Below are 23103 nucleotides of genomic sequence, written 5' to 3'. Positions count from 1 at the left end.
ACCATAAAACAAGGGACAACCAGATATTTTTGGCTTGCTTCCTAATGAAAGTATACTTTAAGTATCCTTGTATAAATAAATAAATCTTGAATTCTTATCAAGCCCTGGAACTACCTACCAATTTACAGGAAATACAGAGTTAGAAAGCAGCATATTAAATAATATCACAGAGATGTGATGAATGAGAAAAATCTAGGATGTGGGACTCTCTACAGGACAGAGATGAACTTGTTTCCTCAACAAATAAATTCTCAAGAAAAAAGAGAGAGCAAAGAGGAACTCACAGAGTAAAATAAATTTGCAAGACATACCAACCAAATCCAATCTGTGGACTTTGCCTAGATGTGGATTTTTTAAAAAGCATCTGTAAGAAACAATCTGGGAGTGGATTTTTTTAAAAAGCAGCTGTAAGAAACAATCTGGGAAACTGGAACACTGACTAGAAATTTGATAATTTTAAAACAGTAATGTTATTATTTTAGGTATGATAGTTATACTATGTACTGTGTTTAAAAATAAAAAGGTCCCATGGCCGGGCGCGGTGGCTCACACCTGTAATCCCAGCACTTTGGGAGGCCGGGGCGGGCAGATCACTAGGTCAGGAGATTGAGACTATCCTGGCTAACACGGTGAAACCCCATCTCTACTAAAAAAATACAAAAAAATTAGCCGGGCATGGTGGCAGGTGCCTGTAGTCCCAGCTACTCGGGAGGCTGAGGCAGGAGAATGGCGTGAACCCGGGAGGCAGAGCTTGCAGTGAGCCGAGATCGCGCCACTGCACTCCAGCCTGGGTGACAGAGTGAGACTCCATCTCAAAAAAAAAAAAAAAAGGGTCCCTTATCTCCTTGAGGAGAGAGTGACTGCAGAGTTGATGCAGGGATAGTGCGGGATGAGCCTGGACCATTATGTGGTTGCAGAGAGTAAAGAAATAAAAAAGGCTGGGGGCTTGTCAGAAAAGAACAAAAGAGCCAGCCTGATGGAGCTCCCACTGGCCAAAGCTGGAACAATGTGAACAAAATCAATATTAGTACCCTTGGATTTTAGCTGATAGAATAAAATTATTATGTATAAGCTCACACTGAAATAAACAAATCATAAAATAAATAAACAAATAAATAATAGGGAAGAAGAGACAGCTCTTTCTTAGTGTAGAATGTTGAAAGAGAGGGAAACAGGAAATCACCATTAGGCAAACACCACAGTGATAATTAATTGTTGCAGACAAGATCCACCAACGGATGCTCAAATCAGTGGGCGAGAAACAAAATATTTGCGTAGTCCCAAAATATCTTCCTCCCAGATATTTATTGACTGCAAAGAGAAAGATGATAACTTTATGGTGAGAAAATCTGGCAGACACCATCTTAACAAGTGAGCAAGTTAACATCACCAGTAATAAGACAGATGGACATCCTGAACCCCTGGGAGGAGGGAACATCCCCTCTCTGGTTTTCTTACCGAAATGCACGGCCTTGTTTCCAGTCATGAGAAGACATCAGACAAACCCAAATGAAGGGATGGTCTACATGTTATAGTTTGTGATGACTTCTCAGATTGCGGCTGGGGACGACAGCTACTTTCTACTTCTGTGTTCTACATTCTTTATATTCTACAAATCACTGATCAGTGCTCTTCAAAAGTGTCAAGGTCAGGAAATACAAGGAAAGACTGAAGGAAATTAAGGAGACAGGACAACTACATGCACGGTTGGATCCTGGACCAGAAAAAGGACATTCGTGGAGGAACTAGTGAGATGTGACTACAGTCTGTGGTTTAGTTAATAGTATTGTCCCAGCATCACGTTCTTGGTTTGCATAATGTGCTGTGGGCAAGTAAGGTGTTCATATCAGGGAAGTTGGATATGCATTCTCTATGCTATTTTTACATTTCTGCACATCTAACATGGGTTCAGAGTAAAAAGTTTTCTTTAAAAAGAGCCTCTATGTTTTATAGATAAATAATGAAATGCCAATGGATTTGTTGTTGTTGTTGTTGTTGTTGTTTGAGAGGGAGTCTTGCTCTGTATCCCATGCTGGAGGGCAGTAGCACAATCTTGGCTCACTGCAAGCTCCACCTCCCGGGTTCACGCCATTCTCCTGCCTCAGCCTCCCGAGTAGCTGGGACTGCAAGCACCCGCCACCACGCCCGGCTAATTTTTTTTGTATTTTTTTAGTAGAGATGGGGTTTCACCGTGTTTAGCCAGGAAGGTCTCGATCTCCTGACCTCGTGATCCACCCACCTTGGCCTCCCAAAGTGCTGGGATTACAGGCGTGAGTTACTGCGCCCAGCTGCTAATGGATGTTTTTAAAGGCCAGATACATCTTTGAACGTAACCCATACTTGTCACACCAATTTTCCTGGCAGACCCTAAAAAAGATTCATTGAAAATTTTCTACCATGGGCCCTTATCGACGAATTGCTGTATCAGAGAATGTGACCAGGGCTGAGGTGAGCTGGGAAAGGCTCTGCAGTCAGGTGACCTGTGGCCAAACACTGCGGATGGCTTGCTCTGTTTGCTTTAATTAAAAGAATCTGCCCAGGTAAGAGGTCCCCCAACCTCAGAGCCCTTTGTTGTTACTGTTCCCCAGGGTTTAGACAGCTTGTTTCCACAGGTGTTTGCAAGATGCAGTGTAAAGACAAACCGAGTGCAGTCATCTGATCTTTTTCACGACAGGAACGGGGGAGGCCGCAGTGGGACGTTCTGCGCCATCAGCATCGTATGTGAGATGCTCCGGCACCAGAGAACCGTGGATGTCTTTCACGCTGTGAAGACACTGAGGAACAACAAGCCCAACATGGTCGACCTCCTGGTAGGACACCCCCTCTGAGCTGTTCCATGAGACACCCCATTAGCATTAGAATCCACTCCAGCTCCCAGATCTGCAGGGAAACTGATGCATAGAGGAAGAGACTCATTTTCAAAATCACAATGTAATCACTTTGCTTGTAGGGCTTTTTTCTTCTTTCTTGTTCTCCCTCTTCCTCTCTTTGTTCTTCACAAGGAGACTTTGTCTCCAGCTCGTTTGAAATGCGGAAATAGCTGAAACTCACAAGTGAACATCCTTATTAACTTCCCTTCCTGGCAGTGCCTTCCATGTGGCTAAGCACTTAGTCTTCACAGAGAAGAAATAATCATAGTACGTGAAATGCCAGATTTTCAAATTATATATTTTATAAATAGCTTAATCGCCTAATATTTATCAAAGCTGTGAATTTTAGTTTGACATCCAGAATATTGCATTTAATTATGGTGGCCATATCTGAGAAAAGGATTAAAGGAGATGAGAAACAAAGGACAATGTACAATTATTTTCTTAAGAGTATTTTATGAAATCTCTTTTTATGTGGAGCTGTTGAAATGCCAGCCACCGTGACTCTAGAATAGTTTAAAGGAGGAAGCTTTTAGATTAGGTTTTTGCACTTCTCTGTGAGTGGAGGAAGGATCTGTAGGAAACAGCAGGACTAATCCAAGGTTGGAAAATGGCTTGGGGGCAGGAGAGGGAGGAAGAGATGGCCGATGGGACAAGCGCCAAAGCCAATGTTCCCAGGTCCACAGCATCACAACACTGGGGTTAATGTTAAAAATTAAAATAAAGGGACTTAAGAGGGAGTTGAGAGTCAAGCTGAATTTGAGGAAGTAGCCATGGTCCTCATGCAGTTTAAGAAGTCATAATAGCAGTGCTCCAGGCTGGCTAATAGTAGTGACCAATGACAACGAGCTCCCAAACGTGTCCCACTCATCACGAACCACTCTCCAGGGCATCCACTTTGCCCAGATACATGTCTCGTGCCTGATGAGCTGCTCCATTTCCAAGAAGCATGGTTGTTGGTCAGAAAATTTGTCACACCCACTTGGTTAGGCACACTCTCACCCATCAGCTGTTAGCATGTTGGCTTCTAGAAGGGGCAGAAAGGACTGTGCTCCCCAGACTCCTGCGCCCCTCCTCCCCACCCTACGGGGAGCCCATGGAAACCCAAATTCTAGTCTCAACTCTACTACTAATTCTAGTTAGGTGACCCCAAACACATTAGTTTTGTCATTTAAGTGTCCTTAAGCATGTCACTTAACTCCCTTAGGTTTTAGTTTTGTAAACTAGGGATACCATGAGCTCACTGAGGTACCCAGTGTGCAGAGAGATGTGAAAGTGTTTTGGAAATTGCAAAGGGGACAGGTGGATGTAGAGAGTGTAGGAGTCTGCCAGGCGTGATGCCGTCAGTGGCCTGGCAGAAGGGCTCTAAGTGCCCTGGATGTAGTAACGGATTTCCTGTGGGTTGTTGAAAGGCTGGTGTGTGGCTTCACTAGGACCGTCTCCCTCCCTGCAATCCCGCCTGAATGCTAAAGAGTTCTGCCGCCATGGAATTCCCAGTGTTCCGGGATGGAGGCAGTTGAGCAAAGAGTGGCCATGCTGTCGGCAGAGGCCTGAGTTTGGGCCGGCAGAGGACAGAAACAAATGCACAAATGAAATATTCTGCCTGTGGCTTCGTGAGGTAGTTAACCTCACTAATTCAGGGACAGGTATGCAGCCTCGAGACTCTGGTTGGTACTTGGGCACAGCTGACCTTGATCAAAAAAATGTCACTTCCCTCTCACTGCAGCCTGAATTAAGCACATCATTAGAAACAGACCCTTCCAGGCCTTTCCTCTAATGGCTCCAGCTGCAGCTTTCATCACTCACCAGGTTTTATGGGCAGGAGTGATGGGGCTTTTTCCAAATCAGTGGTGCACGCTGAAGGACAGGGGGGATTTTTCGTGAAATAAATGGAGGCTTAGATGGCTGAACCAGAAGGGAGCTTGCGGTCCCAGCCCATGATTCTATAGTAACTTAGGACTTTGTGTATTATGTGTGATCCTGAGGGAGCAGATGGGATTTCTGGGTGCCCAGACCTCCAAAGTCAGCAGCAGGTGGAGGATAAGGTCAGGGTCTGAGAAATGTAGGAAAGTTTTGCAATGTCTGGAGAAAACTATGTGACATATCTGTCATGGTGGCTGTTAGCAGGGTATTAGATAATATCTGGTGACAAAGAAAAAAGTCACCATCCTCTTTTCAGTGGGTCTGAAGCTTCCCGAACTGAATAGGACCTGTTGTCATTTGGTTTTGCCTGTAAATACGACTTCTGTTTAGTTTGGTGTTGATACCTCTGTATGTTGTCTGAGAGAATTAATTAGCTTAGGCCAGGGTGATAAAGTCTGGTACAGTTTTATTGGGCATCACAGGCCATCTGAGGCCTGAGTGTGTCCTAAGCACAGAATGTGCCAGCAGCTGAAAAGAGCAGTGTACTGAATCTACTTAGCCGCGTCTTCAGAGGATGACGAGCATGTGCCAGACAGCCCTGGGGGCACTTCCGAGTGTCTGGAGAGGCAGGCTAGGGTGCAATAGAGGGGCCCTCGCCCCGGCCCCACCAGATCTTACACATCACATGTGTGGCTGCATTCCCTCATGGTCCCTTCCGTTCAGAACAGGCAAATGCTACCGCTCTACCCTCCCTGCCAGGGCGGGTGAGCGCACAGAGGGACGCTGTGTCTCTCACCATCTCCCTTTGCAGCTCTGATTTTTCTAAATTGCTTCTGAGTGGGAAGATTCGTCGGTTCGTGTTGAAGCATGACACTCTCCAGGGAGATCCAGAAAGCCCTCAAGATGTATTTCTGCAAATTTTTAGCTTTGGGAGCTCTGGAGAAAAGCCAGTGGATTGCCAGGAGGCAAAATAGCTTCGAATACAAGACTAGATTTTTTTGTATCCAGCAGGGACAGCTGCGTTTTTCCTGACCCCTTTTTCAGCCCGCTTCTAAGTTATCCATCTCTTCAACCAGCCTCAAGTCCCCATCAAAGAACTAGGTCCCCAGAGGATGGACAAGGACAGCACAGCCTGAGATTCCCCACGACTCGCCTAGTTATATTCAGAAGGAGTGCTGGCACCTGAGCTCCTTTGAAGAGACTCCGGCTGCAGGAAAGCGGCTGCTTCACGCTGGCAGCTCCCCTCTCACTTTTGCCTTCCTTAATGGCTTTTGAAGTTCCCAGGGCTCTGTTTTAACATAGAAATGGTCTTCAAGGGCAGATCTTGCCTAGAGAAACATAGTGTCCCCTGTGAGGTGGTGGGAACTTTGGAAGACTCCCCTCCATAGCCTAGTGCACTGCCCAGGAAGTGAACAACTGGCCCCATCATTTACCCAAATGCCTTGGGCAGGGCTGACAAAGCTGCCTCTGCAGGTAATTACACACTTTAATATGGAGTGCAGTGGCGTGATCATAGCTCACTGCAGCCTCAAACCCCTGGGCTCAAGCCATCCTCCCACCTCAGCCTCTCAAGTAGCTGGAACTAAAGGGGCATGTAACCATGCCTGGCTGGTTTTTTATTTTTATTTTTATTTTTTTAGAGATGGGAGTCTTGCAGTTTTGCCCAGGCTGGTTTCAAACTCCTGGCCTCAAGAAGTCCTCCTGCCTCAGCCTCTCAAAATGCTGGGATTATAGGCATGAGCCACAGTGCCTGGCCTGGCATCTTATCTTAGTTTCATGCCATTCTGCACGTATTTCTCAGCCTCTGTTCTATGTGCAGCATCACTGGGCATTGATGCAAGAAAAGTAGAAGATACGGTCTCTCCCACATGGAGCTTAGAACTCACTGGAGATGCAAAAGTCCTACCTGAACCTCAGTTTTCTCATCTGTAAAGTGGGAATAAGAATATTAAGCCTGGCCAAACGCGGTGGCTCACGCCTGTAATCCCAGCACTTAGGGAGGCCGAGGTGGGCAGATCACCTGAGGTCAGGAGTTTGAGACCAGCCTGGCCAACCAACATGGTGAAACCCCGTCTTTACTAAAAATATAAAAATTAGCCGGGTGTGGTGGCAGGCACCTGTAATCCCAGCTACTTGGGAGGCTGAGGCAGGAAAATCACTTGAACTCAGGAGGCAGAGGTTGCAGTGAGCTGAGATCGCACCACTGCACTCTAGCCTAGGTGACAGAGCAAGACTCCTTCTCAAAAAAAAAAAAAAAAAAAACTATTAATTCAGTCACAAAAGGCCACATATTCTATGATTCCTTGTCTGTGAAATGTTCAAAACAGACAAATCCATGAGACAGAAAGTAGAGTAGTGGCTGCTGAGGGCTGGGGAAGGGAGATGGGGGTGACTGCTGTTAGGCACAGGGTTTCTTTCTGAGGTGGTGGGAATGTTTTAAACTTAGATTGTATATAAGTCTGTAAATATACTGAAAACCACTGAACTGTGTTAAAGTACAAAATTACAACACATTTAATTTGAAGGTCTAATTGGCTTGTATTAGTGACCCTAGAATCAGGCAACATGTCATTCTGTAAAATAGAACGAGTGCTCCAAGGAGCTGAGCAGAGGAGGCTGCTTTATAGGCAGAAAAAAGCTTGAGAAGGCAGAGACAGGGAACACAACGCAGATTGGTTGTTTCAAACTTCCTTCCATCATACGGTTAAAACAGAAGGGACTTCTTTATCATGGCAGCTCAGGAAAACCGGGTCGCTTCTGACTGGTTGCTGCACTTCTCCTGATGTTTGGAAAGCTGCCCTATTTCAAAGTTCAGTTGGATGGCGATGTAGCACCTAGCACGAGGGACTCCATTCTGGTTTGGTCTAGTCTGTCAGGGCCTCATCCAAACAGTGGCCTCTCATGAATTTTATGTAACAACTGTATCCTTTAAACAGGCCAATTTTATGGTATGTGAATTATATCTCAACAAAGCTGTTGTTTTTTACAAAGTAACATCAAAAACAACAAAAAAGAATACTGTTCATAGAAGACTACGGGGCTTTTCTGTTTACGGAACACGTCCCAAGAGTTATCTTGTTATACTCAGTCACCTTCACCAAAGCCAGAGGAGGTGCTGCCGCTGCACCCCCTTTACAGAGAAGTCTAGCGTTTCGTCATTCGTGCAAGCCAAATCCAGATCCGGATCCCTCCTCCCAGCTCCAAGCCTGCTGATGTTCAACCACCCTACAAGGAGCCCCCCAAGCTTTCTCCCAGCCTAGAGGCTGGACACCAGCGGGGCTCTCAGGGTTCATGATGTGTGGAAAAGGTAAGGGAAAAAAATCAACAACTAAAAGCCATTAGACGAAAATTCCAAATAGAATGTAGCCGGATAAGCAGTCCCAACCCACCTGGGAGTCTGAAAGGGAGGGCCCTGTAGGAAGGTGATGGTCATAACCCTTCGCTGGGTTGATTTGTTACTGAGTTGCTGGGAGAAATCCAGGATAAAGGGTGGTAAAGCAGTGCATGCTCTTGCACCGGGAGAAAAAGGGCACAGGTTAGTGTAGGGGACCTGGGAACAGGGCAGAGCTCAGTCACTGTGTGTGTGAGCTTCATCTCAGACCAGCTGTAACGGGAACACCCCCGTCCACCATCACGTGCCTTCAGAAAAGAGCGTCTCCTCAGTGGTTCTCAAGCCTGGTTGCCCACTGAAGTCATCTGGGAGCTTTAGAACAATTCTGATCCCTGGGCCCACCTGGAGACTGATTCGATTGGTCAGGGGCCTGGCTGCAGCAGCCGAGTGTTAAAAGCCCCTGGTGAGTCTCATGTGCAGCCTAGCTTAAGAACCATGTCTGCTCTAGACGCACTCTCAGCCCAGGCCGCACTTGAGAATCCGCCCACCCCCAACTCCCAGGGGAGCTTTCAGAAATACCAGTGCACAGGCCTGCCCCAGCCCACTTCAGCCAGAGGCTCTGGGATGGAGCCCCCGCCAGGTAGGATAGACGTGCCACAGGGCTGAGAAAGTTGGTGTAGGAGGATCAGCGGGCCTCTCCCTTCCCTGCAGTGCCATGCGGCGGTGTTCACAGCTCACCGCCCCCTCCCCTGCCGTCCCACTTACTCCAGAGCCAGGCCCCATCCTGATCTGCGGATCTGCCACACAGGTTCAGGTTGCCCCCTCTGTAACTTAGAGCCGACCCTCCAGATTCAGCCTCACCTCCCCTTTAGTAAGCCAACAATGGACTCACATACAAAATGCAATGTGGTGTGGGGCCTACAGCTCTCCCCCTTGTGCCACCAACTGGTGTGTATAGGCTGTCCCTCAATAGCTCTCGCTGTGAAATTTGCAGCCTATTTAACAGGCTGTGCACGTGTGTGTGCATGTGTTGGGGTGGTGAGTGCAGGAGTTGGGTGGGAATCAGAGGTGAGCTAGGGTCCCCAATCCACACTCCAGGCACCTTGAATCCACCCATGGTCAGTCTTCCTGCACTGTTGAGGAAGGTTTGTAATAATTTTTGCTAATACCCCATCCCCTCTCCCCACCCCCAGATTCCACTTGCCCATCCTGCCCCTACACTCAGCACCAGCCAAGTGCCTGGCTCCCAGGAGTTTCCCAGTAAGCATTTTCTGAGTGACTGAACCATTCTTCTCTGCAGCCAGACCTGAGTCCAACCTGAGCCACCCTTTGCTGCCCTCTCCAACCTAGGGGAGGTTGTGGCTGTGCTCAGCAGGGCCTCAATAAGGAACTGGGCATGGATTTTGCAGGGGGCTTTGGTGAAGAAAGTTCTACCTATATGTATTAAAGATAGAGATTAAGGGAATGAGCCACTCATCATTCCAGGGACATGCTGCTGTCTCGCTGAGCAGGGATGAGAATTTATTGGTCTCCTTGGCACAGAGTGGCTGGCCACAACCTGGCTGGGAACACTGAACTGAGGGATCCCACCACGGTAGTAGGGCCCACCCTGCCCTTCTGGCAGGGCATCACTCAGAAGAATTTTTCCAGCCCGAAGGATCTGTCAGTTCAGGGTCTAGCCAAAATCATAGAGCTTGCCTTAGTTTCAAAAGCAACCAGGTCAGAGGTGGAGGCTATTCTCTTTGAATCTTTGGAGGCCGTTGATGTGGTGTTTGAAGTGCCCACGCTGGCCGCCAGCCTGAGTTCCTTAGACGCAGGCAGCCTGCGCAGACGACAGGGCTCGGGCCCCTGACGGAGGCCCCCAACACCGCCCGCTGGTATGCTGGCCTCGTGACGCCCTCACCAAGCGAGCAGTGGCTTTTAACAGCCAACCTCATTTCCAGTTCCCTTGCACATTTTGCTTTCTCCAACTCATAGGTACAGGAAGTCTGATCGGGAGCGGGGCCAGCATCAGGGACCTTGGCGAGGAATAGCAGCAGGTCGCCCTGGTTACAGTCTGACCCAAGGATGTGAGGAGGACCGGGCCAGGCTCCCACCTGAGCCCCTACTCAGGGCACCTCCTCATGCCTGAAGCCAGCTAATGTCACCCAAATTGGAGCACTCGGGGCCAAGGCCTAAACATTCCTTTTTCCCCTGGAGCACAGGGATGGCTCATGTGGCTTAATTATACTGTTCAAAAGGGAGTGAGCTGAGAGAGGAAACTGCAGCAGACAGACCTGTACCTGGTGATCAAATGTAATCAGTTTCCAATGTAGGAAGATTTCAGGCATTTACCCAGGTGCTTGGGGGAGGGGACACAACAATTTGTGGTCTTCCTTTTCCTTCCCCTTATTTTTCTGATTCAGAAACCAGTCATCACAGAATCTATGGGGACTGGCTGCTTGCTCAGGAAGGATAAGGTGGGAGAGGGAGAATTCATTTTGAAAATTATAGTCATGCCTGAGACAGGGCAGCTTCGGTGACTTCCAAGCAGCAGCTCCTTAGCAGCGAAGCCCAAAATCCCTCCTGAGTTTCCGGCCTGTGTTGTGGCCTGAGGGCAGCAGCCACATCTCTCCACTAGGTGCATTTTAACATGTTAAAAGGAAATATGTTAAAAGGATGGCTCTGAGTAGCCACTGAAATTAATTGCACAATGAGGCTTGTGTAAAATCCTTTTCATGCAGTAAGGGATTGGACCGTGTAGATTTCCATTACAAAAGAATTGTCCCTGTGATTCGCAAAAGCACAGACATGATGGGAGCACTTCACAGCCAAGATGTCGGCCTGGTGATCTGACAACGTGGCCTTTTGGAATTTTGAAATTCCAATTATCTCTTTTAAATATTCTGAAAATAAAAGTATCAAATCCTGAAATAATAAATACTAGAATATGAATCAGAAATCTAATTTTGCCCAGGGCAAGAAATATTTTTTTCCAGTTAAAAAGTTAAAAAAAAATACTTCTACCTTTATTGGCATTGTGTATGGAAAAAGTGGTCTATTTAAGGGAAATGACAGGCTAGTAAAATATTTGTTATTTGCACTGGGAGATAGTTTAAGGAACACCTTCTCAAATGTCATCAGACTTACTTGAAAGGCAAACCAAGTCCAAAAGTTCTAAATTGAGAAAGCTGGAAGGGAAACTTAAATATGATCCAACCCCCTGTTTTATGACCAGAGGGGAATGGATTGGCCAAGATCTCGGGGATGGTTAATAGGACCTCAGGCTCCTGGTCAGTGTGGGGCACTCAGACCCATGACTCTAGAAAGCAAAGAACAACTGGATTCATGTTTCCTATGTCAGAGTCCACCCAGTTGCAGTTCCACCTGAGTCCTTCATAGACATTAAAGGTAGGATTCACATCATGGAATAAGCATTTTTCTACTAGCGATTTTTTTAATAAAGCTTTATTGGAATATAATTTGCATGCCATAACATTTCCCCTTTTAGATGGAAATAATAGACACTGGGAACTCCAAAAGAGCAGGGAGGAGAGGGAGGGTTGAAAAATTACCTGTTGGGTATAACATTCGATTGTAATCAGTTTCCAGTGTTTTGCATTCCTACCAGCCGTGTAATGCACTATGAACATTCATTTGGGGGATGAATACCCTAGGAGCCCAATCCCCACCATTACATGTGTAATACCCATGTAATAAACAAGCACATGTACCCCAAATAAAAAAAAAATCCCCTTTTAAAGTGTGTCATTCACTGGTTTTCAGTGTATTCACAGAGTTATGCAACCATCACCACAAACCAAATGTTTAACATTTCCATCACCCACTTAGCCCCCTCAAAGAAATCCTAGACCTACTAGCAGCCACTCCCCATTACCCACTTCCAGGCTCTGGCAACCACCCTTCGGCTTCCAGTCTTTATAGATTTGCATGTGCTGGGTGTTTCATAGAAAAGGAGTGTGTGCCCTTTTGAATCTGATTTCTTTCACTCAGCAGATTCATCCATGCTTCAGTTCATCCACGTTGTAACATGTATTAGTACTTCATTCCTTTTCATAGCCAAGTAATATTCCACTTTATGGCTATACTACATTTTATTGATGTACATTTGAGTTGTTTACCCTTTTTGGCTGTTAGGAATAATGCTCTGTGAACATTTGTTTACAGAGTTTTTGTGTATACGTATGTTTTCAGTTTCCTTAGGTGTACACCCAGTGGTAGAATTGCTAGGTCATATGGGAATTCTGTGTTTAACCTTTTGAGGAGCTGCCAGATGGTTTTCCAAAGTGGCTGCACCGTTTGACATTCCCTCCAGCCGTGTATGAGGGTTCGCTTTCTCCACGTCCTCGCTAACACCTGCGATTTTCTTATGTGAGCCTTCTCGTGAATGTTATTCCACTGACATTAATCTCGTGGCACCGTCAGTGATTGAAATGATCTTCTTGTTCTGTGTCTTCGCCTCTGGATCATGACCTTCCCGAGGATTGAGTGTGTCATAAAATCCCCAGTCTCTAGCAGTACATGTGTATTGAGTTGGATCACATTCTGCTGAACCCATGGCTTGTCATCATGTGTACATGTAGCCGACTTTGACTGTCAACTGTGTCAGTTCTGGGCTAGAGACTGTTACATTATACAAAGAGGGATAAACTGTGGCCCTTGTCCTCAAATAAACAGGTTGGACTACTAGGGTATTTACAAAACAGAGTGTAGGTGAAGAAAAGGAAATTTCAGTGACAAATTAGGAGGCACTTAAGAAATACTGGACGTTTTCAATTAATTTGGCAAAATGAAAAGTAATAGATACATTTCCTTGGTTGTGGCAGTGATGGGTAGAGACAGTGATGCTGAACCTCGCTCGCACATGTGAAAGCTTGTCTGCTCCATAAGTAGAAGAGAGCCTTCCAGTTGCTAAGGCCCTGTCCAGGGCCGGGCTCCTGCCAGGTGGCAGGCAGAGGCTTCCTCAAGCCCTGTGTCCCTCTTCTGGGTTCAGAGACCACTCCCAGGCTTGGTTCTATCAGCACACTCCATGCATACAGATGCAGAATGCTCTCCCCGGCCACCCGAGACCACACCTCAGCCAGGACCTTGTGCAGGGCTTGCTTGGACCAAGGTACACGATCCAGGAAAGCTGAGCTCAAGAAAAATGAATCCAATGCTGGATGTGGTGACTCGTGCCTATAATCCCAGCTAATCAGGAGGCTGAGGTGGGAGGATTGCCTGAGCCCAAGAGTTCGAGGCTGTGTTGAGCCATGATTGCACCACCGCACTCCAGCTTGGGTGACAAAGGGCCATGTTTCTTAAAAAGAAAAAAAAAAAAAAAAAGAAAGATAGGAGGGAGAAATTAATTCCCTGCCTGATGAAGAATTGGTCTATGGGTCCCAGAGGATCTCAAACATTTCCCCTTCTGTACCTTTCCTCGTCCTGTTGCCTCCGCCTGGAATGCCTGTTTTAATTAACCGGTGAGGATGGCCATATACTTTATCCAAACTAGGGCACTTTGAGAGTGAAAGACGGTTATGCCAGGACAACAGGCAGAAGCCAGGACCGTCCAGGGCAAACCAAGGCTGCCTCCACTCCACGCATCAGTTCCGTCCTCTGGGGAAGGCGCTGTCCACTTCCCACTGCCATCTTCCCTAAGAAGACCTGCCGTCCCCTGAGCATAGGGACCATTCCACCTCATGTGTTGTCATTGGGTTACCTGTCTCATCCTCCTCACTGGATCACGGACTTCTCAGAATCAGGGACCAGGTCAAGGGGCTTGGTATTCAGGAGGTGCTTATGAAATTCTCATGAGATTGAGGAATTCCTACAGACTGAAAGTCAAAGGTAAAGCTGGATCATGCATGAGGCCTCATCTAGGTACCAAGGGCCTTGTGAGAGATGTCACGAAGGCATTTCCTGAAGCACTCGTTACTTTTTCTTCTACCCCTGACCCTCCTGCACAAAGCTCAGCATGTTGATATCCTGGAAAATACATGTGTGGACAAACATATTTAGAGTTCCAAGTGTCCAGAACCTTCCGGGAATTCTAGCCAGCACAGGTAGCAAAATCCCTTCCACCCAGCATTGTGGGGAGCATCTCCAAACAGTGAATGTATCTGGAGTTCAGAACCGTGACTTTCTGATTCATTTCTAATTCAAATCCTCCCAGATTGATGTCTTCCCATTAAGACCCTACTCTATGGTAATTGCTTTACTAGGAACAGCGTTGAGATATTCTTGAGCTGACACTTTCCCCTCCTGTTTTCCAGGATCAGTACAAGTTCTGCTACGAGGTGGCCCTGGAATACTTGAATTCTGGCTGATGATGTAAACAGCTCTGCAAACAATCCCTTTCGTACCACAAAGCCAAGACGTTCCATGGTATTTGTGCAAAAGAGATGAAGACTTCTCAATATGCTTATTTTGCTTTGCATAATTGGCTCTTTTTAAGAGCTCAAGAAAGTGTTTCTAAAATTGCTTGCACTGCCCAATCCCAGTAATGCTGCTGCCTGACAGAAACACACACACAGCCACAGTCGCCAAATCCTGTACTCCTTGCCACCGGCTTCCTAGAGCAGCGTAGACAGCTGGTAAACTGAAGAGCACAACTATATTCTTACGAAGGAATTTGTACCTTTGGGGTATTATTTTGTGGCCCGTGACCCTCGTTATTGTTACAGCTGAGTGTATGTTTTTGTTCTGTGGAGAATGCTATCTGGCATTATGGTAATATATTATTTTAGGTAATATTTGTACTTTAACATGTTGCATAATATATGCTTATGTAGCTTTCCAGGACTAACAGATAAATGTGTAATGAACAAAGATATGTTGTATGAGTCGTCGTTTCTATCAGATTTGTATTGTTTCCAAGGGAAAAGCTTGGGGGAGGACTCAGTTCACAAAATGCAAAACTCGACAATCAGATTCACGGACCCAGAGCTTTTCCATGTGTTTATATTGTAAATATTTTTGATTTCATCAAATTATTTATTCATTAAAAGAAATTTTTGTGAAGCACAGTGAGTGACAATCATTTTTCTTAAGGCCTGGAAACGATTTTCTGTATGATGTTACTTTATGTGAATTCTCATCTCAATAAATGATGACCCGTGAGCAGCCGTGGCATGTTCCTGGTGTCCCAGTGCACAGGCGGTGGAGGCCGCACCCGACACGCCAGCGCACAGGGGGAGAGAGTGCGGCCGGGGCCTGTTTGCCGGAGCAAGTAGAGTAGAGTTTTTTTGAGAGAGAGTGTTCATCAGTGAGAGCACTGAGCCCTTCACGGTGGCCTGCCCTGGTGCCGGGGAGGCTCAGCCATGAGCCTGCACCATGGGGCGTGAGCCCTGACCTTGTGGGGCAGCCAGGCCAGGGGCCATGGCAGAGACTTGCTAACTGGAGCATCGTCTTCCTTTCTCTGTTTCCCCTCAGTCTGCGGGGGATAATATCTCTCTTCTCTATGCCTCAGGCCAACCTAAGACTTGCTGAGAGAACAGTTTTTAAAGGGTTAGAGAATCAGAGTGCATGGAAGGACACCAAGCTGAACAAGTTCCCACCAGAGCACCTGCTCCGCGCCACCCTGGGCTCTGGCCGCTGACACAGAAGGCAGGTGCACGGTGGCCTTGCAGCTTGCATTTAGCTTGGGTTTTAGGCTGTGTTAACGATTGCCAAGAGCTGACAGAGGCAAAGCTCTGTCGAACACCTCTTGTGAACCAGATACCATGCAGAGCATCTTCCTGTGTGGTAGCACGTGCTCCCAAAACATGAGCCAGGTACAACTGCGAAACCCACCTGACAGATGAAGAAACTCAAGCTAGAAAAGATTAAATAACCCGTCCAAAGTCACACTGGCTAGCAAGTGCCAGAAGCCTCCAGAGCCCATGGGAGGTGGAAGGGCAGCACCCTCACCATGGCAGAGGAGCAGAGTCTGCTAGTGCCGAGACAGAGACTGGCCCGCCACCCGCTGTGGGAAGTGGAGAGGCTTGAGGGCACTGTTCCTGCCTGCTCTGGGGATCTTGGTGACCAAAGACTTCAAGGGCAGAGGTTGCCCTCCAAGAGGACTGACCTGGACATCTGCGTGTTAGACCTTTACTGCTTCGCTGTACCCTGAGCAATCTATATGCCCCGATTGGTGTAAGTTTCTCTAGACCCCTCCTTAAACTGGGTGGGTGGGACCCTGTCCTCCCCCAGGAAGAGCTGGCTGCAGCGGAGCTTCGAGTCTGTACTCAATGCCTCACATTCAGACTCCTCCTGGAGGATGGCCCCTCGCCATCCCACCCAGTTCTCTTTGCTAAGTTCCTAAAAGACTAGCAGGCTGCTATTTTTTGTCTGTCCCTCTTCCAAATGATTTCTCCAGGATATAGGAATAGGGATGAAGACATATGGACCACTGCACCTTTTGTGGGTGAGTTGGGCCCTGACCAGGGGAGTGTGGTGAAGCCCTTGGCCCTCCGTGATCATGGCGGCATGGCTCTGGGCTCCAGTCCGTCAGCATGGGTGAAAACACAGCTCATCTGAGCATGGCGAGGAAGTGACCTCAGATGTGCGAGTCTAGTGACAGCCACTTCCCAGTCATTCCCTGCATCGTCATACCCCGGTCTCACTTGGGAGCCAGTTGTTTTCAATCTCTTGGATTTTTATCTTTCATTCACTTATTTCACCTTTTAGCGGAAACAGTGATAGAAAAAAAAGGCACAGGCATTTTGTGGCTTTTTCAGATTTCCCACGAGGCCTCACAGCATGGTTGAGACCTGTTATTTCCAGTACACAGAGAAAGTCTCTGCCCCTCGCAAGCAAGAGAAGCCACCCTCTTGGCTGAGAGTCCTTCTCTGTCTTCTCGCAGTGCTCTGGGTTCCCCTCTGTTGTGGCATCCGGAACCCCCCAGACACTTCAAAGCCTGTGACTGCTCTGGAAGCTGATGGTCCTGCCCCCGACTCCCTGGCACGGTCCCCCTCTAAGTCAGCTTCACAGCAGCACCTCATGATGCTTTTGTAACATGTCAGCACAGCAAGACTGAGGTACGTTTCCAGAATTCCATTCTCTGTATATTTCCAGATGGGGTGCGCTGCAGGGGTCATTTGGTGTAAGACGTAGAGGCAGAAGGGAAACAGCAGCCGCATTGTTTTTACACTCAGAAAGTGGAGCAGCTGTGGGCCCTGCAGGTGAATAACAATGGTGTGAGCTCCTCTACCTCTCTCCTAAGGGCCCTCCTAGCCTCTGCTCACTGGGTCAAAACTCATGCCTGCATTTTTAGGTTTTGTTAAGGTATCCTAGTGCCAGGACTAAAATGTGCATTAGTTACCTTCTGCTGAGTAACAAATTGTCCCCAAAGTTGGAAACTTACCAATGAACATTTATTATCTCATACCATTTCTGTGGGTCAGAAGTTCAGAAATGATTTAGTTGGATGATTCTGGCTCAAAGATCGCTCATGAGGTGGCCACCAAAATGGGTCAGGGCCGCAGTCATCTGAGAGCTTGACTGGAGCTGGAAATAAACTTCTAAGGTAGCTCAGTCACAGGCCTGGCAAAGTGCAACTGGCTGTTGATGGGAGGCCCCAGTTTCCCCCCATGTGGGCCTTTCCACAGCTGCTTAACTGTCCCCACAGCATGACACTGGCTTCTTCCAGGGATTCAGAAAGGAACAAGGCAGAAGCCACAATTTCTTGTACGATCTAGCCTTGGAAATCATATACTGTCATTGCCACAATATCCTATAGTTTCAAAAGTCAGTCCTATTCACTATGTGAGGGGACTGCACAAATACCAGGGCATGGGGATCATTGGAGCCATCTGGGAGGTTGGCCACCACCTGCTGGCCAGCTGCAGACCTCCCACATCAGCCAGCACCTCAGCATCTGCAGGCTGGTTGGCTGGAGCTTAGCAAATGTCATCCCTGGAACATCTGGCTTGCCAGTCAAGGCTCCTCTCATATACCATCCCCTCTGTCCTGCTATGCGTTTTCATCCTAACACCTTCTACTGCGACAGTGCTCCAAGTCGTTTGTAGTATGCCCTAAGGAAACTTTATTCCATTGTAAATAAACTTGATTAACACAGGCTTGATTAATGAGGCTGTCTTTCCCCGAACTCCACGGAAATGCCCCCTCTGAAACTTTCTCAAATAGAGGTAAGTCATTCTTTCATGTCTCAAAGATTTAATCAATTTCAACAACCACCCTCATACTCCACTTGAGCTGATGGTCACACCCTGCAGCCTGTCACCTTGAACTGCCTGACCTCTGAAATCTTGAATAAACATGCCACATTCTGACTCCAGCCTCTTCAACTGCTAGCTTTCTCTTTGCCTTATTCTTTTATTCTTGTTCTTTGTATTTATGAAAACCATCATCCCAATCCTGAGTGCTGCACCCTTTCTTACCCTTTCCACAGAACAACCCAAGCCCCATGATGTATCGCTTCAACCAGTTTTGCGAACACCCTCTCAATGCCCTTGACACTTCATACTTCCATCATATCCACTCTACAAATGGTTAATTTTAGAGAAACTCTTCCAGGACTTTTGATCTCAGACAAACTAGGGTAACAAAAACCAATCTACCCTCCTAAGTGTAAGAAATAACTGGGAAATATATATTTTTTTAAAAATGATGTGCAAGATACTGGACATCAGGCAATGAAGGATAACAATCTCCAAGAAACAGGAAACAAATTAGGTGACCCCTAGGATTGCCCCAGCTTATGGCCTGAGAGAACTTCTAGAACATGGGTGCAGGGAGGGGGGATCCAGGTGGAGCCACATGGTTTCTCTTATTTGAGGAGATAAGGCTGAAAGTCAAAAAGGCCAAAGTGGCAAAGATCTGCAGGGCAGAGTATGAGACATAGAGCTACGTAGAGAAAGAGTTCTGAAGATCTCAGAGTGTCCCCCTCAAGTCTTTAGCTAAGTACTGATCACAACAAGCTTGTAAGGACATTACAAATTAAAAAAAAAACCTGAAAAGATTAGAAGGAACAATACTCAGAGTTCACACAGGCCAGAATAGTTCCTGTTTCCACTGAATAGAGCACCCATGTTTTTGACTCTGTAGTGGGGCAAAACTATCTCTGCGCTAAGCACAGCTGTGGGCCTGCCTAACAAAGCAATAACTGAGGCATCCAACTGTTTCCAAGTAACTTAATTGCACCTCAGAACAAAACTCAAGAACATTTACAGGAATACAAAAATATCCAGCACCCAAGAAGGTAAAATTCACAATGTCTGGCATCCAATCCAAACTTACTAGGCACACAAAGAATCAGGAAAACATGACATGATGAGAAAATCAACCAATGAAACTGACTCAGAAATAATACAAATGAATTAGTAGACAAGCACATTAAAGCAGTTGTTTCATAACTGTACTCCAGATTCTCAAAAAGAGGAAAGATTTAGCATGTATGGCAAAGACATGGAAAATATTTTTTAACGACCCAAATTGAACTTCAAGAGATGAAAACTACAAAGCCTGAGACAAAAAAATATATATACTAAATGTGGTAAACAGCAGATTCGGTGCCAAAGAAGAAAAAATGAGCAAACTTGAAGACATCAGTAAAAACAATCTAAAAACACAGAAAGACAATATTGGCAAAAATAAAACAATGAAGAGAGCATGAATGAACCATTGGAGTCGCAGTAAAGTTAGGGAGAAGGGGCAGAAAAAAAAATTGGTGAAATAATGGCCCAAGTTTTCAAAACTGGGTGGAAATTATAAACCCACATATCCAATAAGCTCAGAAAACCCTCAAGAACAAGAAACATGAAGAAAACTATACTAAGGTACATCATAATCAAATTGCTTATAACCAATGACAAGGAGAAAATCTTATAAGCAGCCAGAGAGGACTCACTGTGTGCAGAGAAAGGTAAGAATGACAGCAGACTTCCTTTCAAACACATTGAAAGTCAGAAGATAGTAGAACAGCAATTTAAAGTTCTGAATGAATTTTTTTAATATCAACCAAAAATTCTATACCCAGAAAAAATATTTTCCAAAGTAAAAGTAAAATAAAGAAAATTTCCAACAAAGAAAAGTTGAAAGAATTCATCCCCAAAAGGCCCATGATACAAGAAATAAAGGGAATGATCTCAAATAGAAATCTGCATCTATGCAAAGGAATGAAGAGCACTGGAAAGAGTAATTAAATGGAGAAATATAAAATACTTTTTTCTTCCCACCTCCCAGCACAGCAGGCATTCTCAGGATACACTAAGGCTGAGGAAAAGGGAGGTGGCAAAGGGTCAAGGTCATGGTCCCTCTCATCCAAGTGCCCGGCCAGATGGGAGGGAGTCGTAATGTCTGGTAGCCACCATGCCGGGTCAGACTCCACTGGGACGAGCCCCTGCTCCTCAGCCTCTTTGGTGACTTTTGCCTCCTTGTCCTTATCATCTTCCCCATTGCCGCCACTGTGGCAGCTTCGGCAGTGGTGCTGCTGTCCAGTGGGGTGGCCCAGGCCACCAGCTTGGATAGCCTTGGGGCCCAGTGTGGCCTGTGTTGGTGGTGCCCACTGTGTCAGGCAGTGGCAAGGTGCTGTCCATAGTCCTGTCCCAGCTCAGCTGCAGGCCCAGGCCCCAGTGCTGGTATAGGAGGCAGCAGCTGTAGCCTAGGCAGCAGCAGGAAGCAACCTCTGCTTGCCCCTCCCCTCTCCAACAGGCTCGTCAACTCATATAAGGACAACAGCAATGATTTCATATGCCCCATCTGCTTTGATATGATTGAAGAGGCATACACGACAAAATAAGGCCACAGCTTTTGCTATAAGTAGATTCACTAGAGTTCGGAGGATAATAATATATGTACCAAGTATAACTATGTTGTGGACAATACTAACCATCTGTTTCCTAATTTGTTGGTGAATGAGCTCATTCTCAAACAGAAGCAAAGATTTGAGGAAAAGAGGTTCAAATTGGACCACTCAGTGAGCAGCACCAATGGCCACAGGTGGCGAATATTTCAAGATTTGTTGGGAACTGACCAAGATAACCTTGATTTGGCCAATATCAACCTCATGTTGGAGTTACTAGTTCAGAAGAAGAAACAACTGGAAGCAGAATCACATGCAGCCCAACTACAGAATCTTATACAATTCCTCAAGGTTGCAAGAAGAAATAGGAGAGAGCAACTGGGACAGTTCCAGAAGGAGCTAAGTGTTTTGGAAGAGGATATTAAAAGAGTGGAAGAAATGAGTGGCTTACACTCTCCTGTCAGTGAGGATAGCACAGTGCCTCAACTTGAAGCTCCTCCTGCATCACACAGTAGCATTATGGATTCCACAGAATATAGCCAACATCCAGGTTTCAGTGGCAGTTCTTAGACAAAGAAACAGCCTTGATATAACAGCACATTAACATCAAAATTAAAATGGCCCACTGCTCATTTTGAAGACCTGGAGCACTGTTACTTTTCTACAAGGTTGTCTCATATCTCAGATGACAGTTGAACTGCAAGCCAATTGGATGAACTTCAGAAATGCTTGTCCAAGGTTACTCAATATAAATCAATATGAACTTTAGCCACATTATCATGCCCTAGTGATCTCTATAATGATTCCAGGATAGTCTCTGGTATTGAATTTGACCAGGATTGTGACTATTTTGCAATTGCTGAGGTTACAATGAAGATTAACGTCTATGAATATGGCACAGTCATCCAGGATGGAGTGGATATTCATTACCGTGTGAATGAAATGACCTCAATTCCAAAATCAGCTGTATCAGTTGGAGTAGTTACCATAAGAACCTGTTAGCTAGCAGTGATTATGAAGGCATTGTTACCCTATGGGATGGATTCACAGGACAGAGGTCAAAGGTCTAACAGGAGCATGAGAAGAGGTGTTGAAGTGTTTCATTTGATGGATCCTAAACTCCTGGATTTGGGTTCTGATGATGTAAAAGTGAAGCTGTGATCTACCGGTCTAGACAACTCAGTGGCAAGCATTGAGGCAAAGGCTGATGTGTGCTGTGTTAAATTCAGCCCCTCTTCCAGATGCCATTTGGCTTTTGGCTGTGCGGATCATTGTGTCCATTACTATGATCTTCGTAGCACTAAACAGCCAATCATGGTATTCAAAGGACACCAAAAAGTAGTCTCTTATGCAAAGTTTGTGGGTGGTGAGGAAATTGTCTCTGCCTCAACAGACAGCCAGCTAACACTGTGGAATGTAGGGAAACTGTACTGCCTACATTCCTTCAAGGGTCATATCAATGAAAAGAACTTTGTAGGCCTTGCTTCCCGTGGAGAGCATATAGCTTGTGGAAGTGAGAACAACTCTCTCAACCTGTGCTATAAAGCACTTTCTAAGACTTTGCTAACTTTTAAGTTTGATACAGTCAAAAGTGTTCTGGACAAAGAAGGAAAAGAAGATGATACAAATGAATTTGTTGGTGCTGCGTGCTGGAGGGCACAACCAGATGGAGAGTTCAATGTGCTGATTGCTGCTAACAGTGAGGGTACAATTAAGGTGCTAGAATTGGTACAAAGGGTTTACTCAACCCTAATTGTACTTGATCCTGCTGAAATACCTCTGCAGCTGACAATGATAGAAGAAACAGAAAATGTCATGTGATGTCTCTCCCCAAACTCATCATGGGTTTTGGATTTGTTTTTGAGTATTTTTCTTTTTCTCTTTTTCCTCCTTCGTGACCTTTGGGACATTGGGAATACCCAGTGAACTCTCCACCATCAGTGCGACTCCACGGACATTGCTACTGTTGGTGGTGTGGTTGTGGTTATCTAATTTTTGTGATAGGGAAACACATTCTTTTAAATAAAAATAAATAACAAAAAAGGTTATTGAGCCATGAATAAATAAATATGTATATATTACTTTTTTCTTATTTAAATATTTTTAAAAGATAATTTTTACATAAAAATTATGTAGGTTATAACATGCAGAAGTAAAAGGCATAACAACAATAGCTGGGAGGGGAAAAATTGAAGTATTCTGCTATAAGATTCTTCTACTATGCATGAAGTATAATATCACTAGAAGGCAGACAGTGATAAGTTTAAGATGTACACATACACCCTAGAGCAACCACTATAATAACACAGCAAAGA

The 23103-nt window shown here is 45.9% G+C and overlaps 1 protein-coding gene and 1 pseudogene across 14 annotated transcripts in view; both read left to right on the top strand.

The window, feature by feature from the left end:
• The window catches only part of PTPRM (protein tyrosine phosphatase receptor type M), an 826360-nt gene extending 811294 nt beyond the window's left edge, over positions 1–15066 (top strand). For all 14 annotated transcript variants that reach the window (XM_512029.7, XM_009433655.5, XM_009433656.5 and 11 more), the window contains 2 exons: positions 2675–2810; positions 14319–15066. In XM_512029.7, the coding sequence (XP_512029.4) occupies positions 2675–2810; positions 14319–14372 (190 nt within the window). In that variant the 3' untranslated portion in view covers positions 14373–15066. The remainder of the gene's footprint in view (positions 1–2674; positions 2811–14318) is intronic.
• Positions 15067–20116: 5050 nt separating this feature from the next.
• On the top strand, positions 20117–22688 carry LOC134808583 (E3 ubiquitin-protein ligase COP1-like; annotated as a pseudogene).
• The last annotated feature ends 415 nt before the right edge of the window (positions 22689–23103 follow it).

Source organism: Pan troglodytes, chromosome 17 (assembly GCF_028858775.2).
Source record: "Pan troglodytes isolate AG18354 chromosome 17, NHGRI_mPanTro3-v2.0_pri, whole genome shotgun sequence".
NCBI classification, from domain to species: Eukaryota; Metazoa; Chordata; class Mammalia; order Primates; family Hominidae; genus Pan; species Pan troglodytes.
This window is presented reverse-complemented; position numbering and strand designations above follow the sequence as displayed.